Raw genomic sequence first — 6,000 nt, forward strand, 5'->3', positions numbered from 1 at the left:
TTTTACAGGAAAATGTTAAAATATAAGGAAGGAGAAGCATTTCTGTCCCACGAGCCAACATGTTGGCCACACAATCTATCCCCACACTAATGATTGCCATGCTCAGCAAAAGCCCAGAACATGACTCCATTCTGTTTCTAAGCCATTCTGCTGGGCCAGATGGTCCGTGGGCCTGGGCTCTCTTCTGCAGGATGAGGAAGGAGGCTGGAGGGAAGGCTGGCTGTATGGCTCTGCCCTCACACAGAATACAGGAAAAAAGCACTGGTCTGCTCCCCTGAGGAAGCCTTAAGCCTCCCATGAAGAATCGTGGTCACTGTGTCCCTGCCCCAGAGACCTGGGTAGCGGGGCTCTGATGGGGAACGTGTGGGGAGAACCTTGGGTCTGAAAGTTGGAATGGCTTTCAGGTTTGAGGAAGCTAGATTCTGCTGCTGTCTCTAAACATAAATGGAGGGGAATTTTCCTCTGCAATTACATCACTTTCTATAAGTCCACTAACTAGCCTTTTGTCCTTTTCATTAGATGAAAAACCTATGATATATTCAAAAGGTCTGCCTTTATCCCTACACTTCAAGAACTAATATAGACATTTATATTGAATTGTCCATATCAAATTTTCTGGCTTTCTATAGAAATGATATTATTTTTAGAAAATGGGCACATCCTTATATAAGAAAGATAAACCCAACTGATTCAGTGTTTTACATAATCTGATTACTGAACTTTTTCAAAACTTGAATTTGAAAATTCACTGTCTTGGTTGACTTCAGAACTTCAGAACTTGGCTGACTTTCTAATATACAGGTCTCTACAATTCAGGATATCATTGAGTTTAATACATTTTCTGTCAACAACCCTCTGATTTTTACAGACACAATAGTCAAGGAGATGGAAGATACCAATGGGTGTATAGATCACTGTATCCTCAAGACTTCAATCTCGGCTCCAGCAAGTGGGAAGCCAGGAAGAGGAGGAGGAGGAGGAGGAGGAGGAGGAGGAAGAGGAGGAAATCTGCTCAGGAAGGATGGACAGAGCTGCCCTGTACCTGAGGTGATAATCTCTAAGAGTTTGCAATGGTAGCTAGAGGTGAAAATTAGTTACAACTTATTCCCGCATTCTTTTCTTTTATCTCTGCCCCTAAACAAGCATGTGAAATTCTGAGGGCTAGGATACATGGTCTTGAGCCAGCAATGGTGGTGTGGGCTCATCTGAGGCTCTGCTGTAGGTAGGGAAAAGGCTTCAGATGAGGGTTACCCACTGTCAGAAGTCCTCTGGTCAGGAGAGAGGGTGGGATGGGGAGGGGAGGTACCTTCAGGAGCAGCTGGTACTTGGTGACCCTCTGGACAGGCTTAATTAAGTAGGAAGAGATGGAGTTGGCCAGGCCATGCCGCTGCTGGATCTCCTATAGGATGAAAACAGATGGCAATGAGACAGAGAACACTCTGTGTGTGTGTGTGTGTGTGTGTGTGTGTGTGCATGCACACACACTCTAAAAGGAGGAAGAGAAAATAAGAGGAGAGAAAAAATAAACAAAGGTAGATATTCACAAGAAAATATTCTTTAGTAGGGGTTAGAAAGAGAGAGGCAGGAGGAGAAGAGGGACAGAAGAGAGGGGGAGGGAGGGGTGGGGTAGGAGGGGGAGAAAGAGGGAAAGAGAGAGAGAGAGAGGAAGAAGGAGGAGGAGGAGGAGGAGGAAGAGGAGGAGGAGGAAGAGGAGGAAGAAGAGGAGGAAGAAGAGGAAGAGGAGGAGGAGGAGGAAGAGAAACAAGAGAGATCAACAAGAGACAGAGATGCAGAGACTGAGAGAAGCTGAGAATTGGCAGCGAAAAGGGAGAAGGTTTTGGGAAAGAAGTGGGTTCATGAAACAGATGAGGAAGCTGAACAGCACTGGGGAGATAACAGGAGAAAGGAGACTCAGTAGCAGACTGAGGGGGGGGCAGAGGTGAGAGGGAGGAGGGTGAGAGGGGAGAGGGGAGACAGTGGGAGAGAAGGAACTAAGTCCAGAGGTTGGAAAACAGGCTGTACAGGGACCAGGAGAGCCAGGAGACTCAGAAGGAGGCAAGTCTTGTCTGCCATCACTGTCCTTATACACAAGGCTCTTCCTACCCCCAGCCCCGCCACTGCTGGGATTTGGCACATCCCAGTTTAGATCACTATTCTGTCTCTTACACATTTCTCACTACAGTCACTTCTCTCACTCCTCAGGGCTTTTGAGCCAGAAACCAGAGTCACTCTTAGCAATGTCCCCACTGTTACACATGGTGATTATCCCCATAGCTCATGCCCTGGCCGACATGATGGCTTTTAGGTGCTGCTGGTGCCTCTGGCCTCACCTATTAATCCACCCTATGCCCAACTGTAAACTGAGCACCTTCCAAGCCTCAGAGTAGAGAGGACAGAGAGGGGCACAGATTAGTCCCTGTACCCACGAGCTGAGACTGTGCAACACATAGAGACTAGAGAACTGTAAAGGACACAGAGTCTGTCATAGCCAATGAAAAGATAGCACCAGAAAGGGAGGTTAGCAGAGATAAAGCCTGGATCAACACAATTATCACTGTTAGGAAATGAGGACTATGCCTCAGCACAGAGGAAGGGAGTAAAAGAAGGTAGGTTCTTTAATCCCAGCACTTGGGAGGCAGAGGCAGGCGGATTTCTGAGTTCGAGGCCAGCCTGGTCTACGGAGTGAGTTCCAGGACAGCCAGGGCTACACAGAGAAACCCTGTCTCAAAAAAACAAAACAAAACAAGACAAAAACAAAAAAGAGTAGGAAGGAAACCAAAGCAGGAGCGGAGAAGCAAAGCTGGGTCAGCTACTGATGGAACTTGGTTGGGGGGAAATAAAGAGGATTTGAAGGCAAGAATTTCAATGGCAAACTAGTGTAGATCTTAAAGAGAGCAGATACACAGTGAGCACTTCAGAGGAGCTAACAGTGCCTGACTACAGCAGATCGGGAAAAGACTGGAGAAACAGACAAACCAGGAGTCTCTCACAAGAGCCTGGGCCCATAGATTAAAAGTCACCATGTGATTGAGCAATGCTGTCCCCAAGACGCGCCCAAGAGAAGTAAAAAGTCATGTCTGCACAGGGACGACCCAAATACCCATCAGCTGATCAGTGGAGCCTGTGACAAAGACCACATAGTACATATCCCATTTATATGAAGCTAGAGATATGGGAAATGAGTTAGTATGACTAGTACTTTCTGGGGGTGGGGGGTCTGTTAATAGCTAAAATATGTATAATTATTTTTTATGGGGAGCAAATGTGTGTACATACATGTTCACTTGTTTGTATATGCACACGTGTGTATGTGAAGATCAGAGATCCATATTAGGATCACAGACAACTTTACTCTTAAGCTGTAATGTAATATTTTATAATCAACATATGGTAATTGCTAGAGTAATAAAATAAAAAGATATTTAAAAAATTGGGAGACTTCCAGCAGAAGCCATTAGTGATAGTCACATTTCTCCTAGGAAGGGCAGAATTTTAGAGTATCCCAAACCGTGGAGCAAGAACACTGAATAGCACAGTTCAGCACCAGAAACACAAACCTGTAGTGTCCTGTTTCCTGCAGGTGACATAGTCCATATCCATTTAACACATTTAGGAAATGCTGGACTAATGCTCTCTTTACTCTAAGATGCCTTGAAGTAACCAAGTGGACATGGTGCATGCCCCCTTCCAAACTTTTCTGCAAGAACTGCACTGCTGGAGAGAGCAGCTGTGGGTACACCCAGCTGTACACTGCCCTCTGGGGTTTGAATCAGAGTCTGTATGGCTTAGGAATGCTTCCTGGGTAATGCTAACAGATCACATCTGGGGCAACTGCTCTAGATTGACAAGCTGACAACTGTCAGGTGACAAGGCTTATGTCACCTGTGTAGGACTGAACTCAGCAGGAAGGTCTAAAAACTGGAACATCTCTTGGCTTGCCCTGGACATTCTAGCTCTGTTCTCAGACGATACTCACTAAAATCTCAGTGTCATGGCTGCAGGCGAGTGGACTATGAGCTATTTGCTTTTAAAATTCAGAGCTCATAAAGGTAACTTGTTAAGTTAGGATGATCAATATCACTCCATCTCCTTCATCAGACATTGACTAGAAACAGGGACACAGAGATCGTAGGAGTATTGGAAATATAATATAGTACCAGGCATGGAGATGTATACAAACAGGAATCAAGAGGACATCACCAGGTTTCAAGGGTCTTGGATGGAACATATATGTGCAGGAAGGTACATTTATTGGTGAATTGCCACAAATTCTATGACAGAGACACAAAGCTCGGGGCATGTATATGGTGTGGGGTTTGTGCAGAACGCAGCATTTGACTTTGAGAAGGATAGGAAAAATTCTTCAGCATGATATGTATGCATATATTCAGGTGTTTATGTGTGTATAGGTGCTTCTGTGTGGGAGACAATCTTAGGCAAAGGAAATGCTGGACAAGCATAAACACAGAAGCTTCTGAAGCATGTTGACGGCACAGAAATTGTGTTATTAAAATGCTAAGTGGAAGAAGGAAGGGTGCAACCCATTTACGACTTCAAAAAGACCCTTCTGGATAACTCTGATGACCAACCAACCAGAGATATCTTACGGAAATGCACTGTCAATCAAGGGAAGCATTAGTATAGAGAACCCAATATAATATCCAGTAAATCCTGGCATCAGCTGAGAGAAGTACTTTCCTTAGACTTTTATTTTACCCCAGCAATTCCAATTTCAGACACCTGAGGCCGTTTCTGAATGAATTCTATTTTAAAAAGCCACATATGTTTGCTTCTTACCTAGCTTCTCCCACTCAAACTACCCCTTCATCAAGCAACAAGATCCCCACGGAATCAGTCTACTCTGGTGGTGCCAGCCTGGAATGATGCTCAAGAGGTTTATTCGTAAACTGAAGTGCAAGACCCCAGTTGCAAAGCCTAGTGGCTTAGCCTGCTCCCTTACATTCAATAGATGATGCTCCAGAAGCCATGAATGCAGTGAGGCTGCAAGATGGGCTGATGGCTGTCACACATTGCTGAAGAGGCTTCTGTCACTTCTGACAGGACTAGCAGGGGCCATCAGTGTTAGTCTGTTGCTCTCTTCCCTCTTTCCTTATTTTTAACATTCTGTCTGACACATCCTTTGTGCCCTTCAGTACCTTTTGATCTGTTTACTTTCTAACCAATAGGCCATTCTCATTTTGGGGGAGGCCAACACTAAATGGATCTGCCCCACTAGCCCCCCCCCCCAAGACTGTTCTCATTCACCATCCGTGGTTCTGAGGAAGCAGAGGATCCCAGCCTTCCCATCTCTTGATGTCCACAACAACAGTGTTCAGCTCTGGCTGTACAACATCTGCTACCTCAATACTAGCCACATATCATAGCATCGAGCCAACTCATAGCATCTCAGAGGAGCCAGGAATCAGTATTTTTCAAAGGTGGCTGATAAATTCCAGTGTGCAGCCATAGTGCAAACAGACATTATCAGTGAAGTGGATCACAGACTGGGGTGGGTATCAAAGATACCAGTGGACTCCTTACAACTCAGGTTGCCAGGTAATGTCCAGAAAAGGCTCTGTCAGCCAATCTGGAGTGGGGAATTTGCACTTCAGAAAGATGCTCAGGCCTGGCTCAGGGACCACACCTTTGGACTGCTATGACTGAGAAAATAAAACTTGGCAGCATCAGTTATATCATCACATCTGTAAACCCAAGGTGTTTGTCTAGCTAGGTTTGGTATCGAAACATAGAGAAAAAATTGCCTCATCAAAATCACACTTGAGACAGGATGGGGCAAAACCAAAGACATAAATGCTGTTTTGTTTAGGTTTTTAAAAATATTTTATCCATGAGATAAAGGTTTGGTTTGTCCAGGAAAGAAGAACAAGGAAGAAAGGGCAGACACTCATTGCAAAGTAGAGGAGCGTCCCTCCTCTCTCTCCCCTCACCTCCCTTCCTCTCCCTCCTCTTCTCTCTCTCTCTCTCTCTCTCTCTCTCTCT

General features: G+C 45.2%; 1 protein-coding gene across 22 annotated transcripts in view; it reads right to left on the reverse strand.

Annotated features, from left to right (window-relative positions):
• Positions 1-6,000, reverse strand: part of Kalrn (kalirin RhoGEF kinase) — a 604,914-nt gene that overhangs the window by 215,328 nt on the left and 383,586 nt on the right. For all 22 annotated transcript variants that reach the window (XM_031363740.1, XM_031363737.1, XM_031363736.1 and 19 more), the window contains exon 28: positions 1,307-1,399. In XM_031363740.1, the coding sequence (XP_031219600.1) occupies positions 1,307-1,399 (93 nt within the window). The remainder of the gene's footprint in view (positions 1-1,306; positions 1,400-6,000) is intronic.

This window comes from Mastomys coucha, unplaced genomic scaffold (assembly GCF_008632895.1).
Source record: "Mastomys coucha isolate ucsf_1 unplaced genomic scaffold, UCSF_Mcou_1 pScaffold12, whole genome shotgun sequence".
In the NCBI taxonomy this organism is placed as follows: domain Eukaryota; kingdom Metazoa; phylum Chordata; class Mammalia; order Rodentia; family Muridae; genus Mastomys; species Mastomys coucha.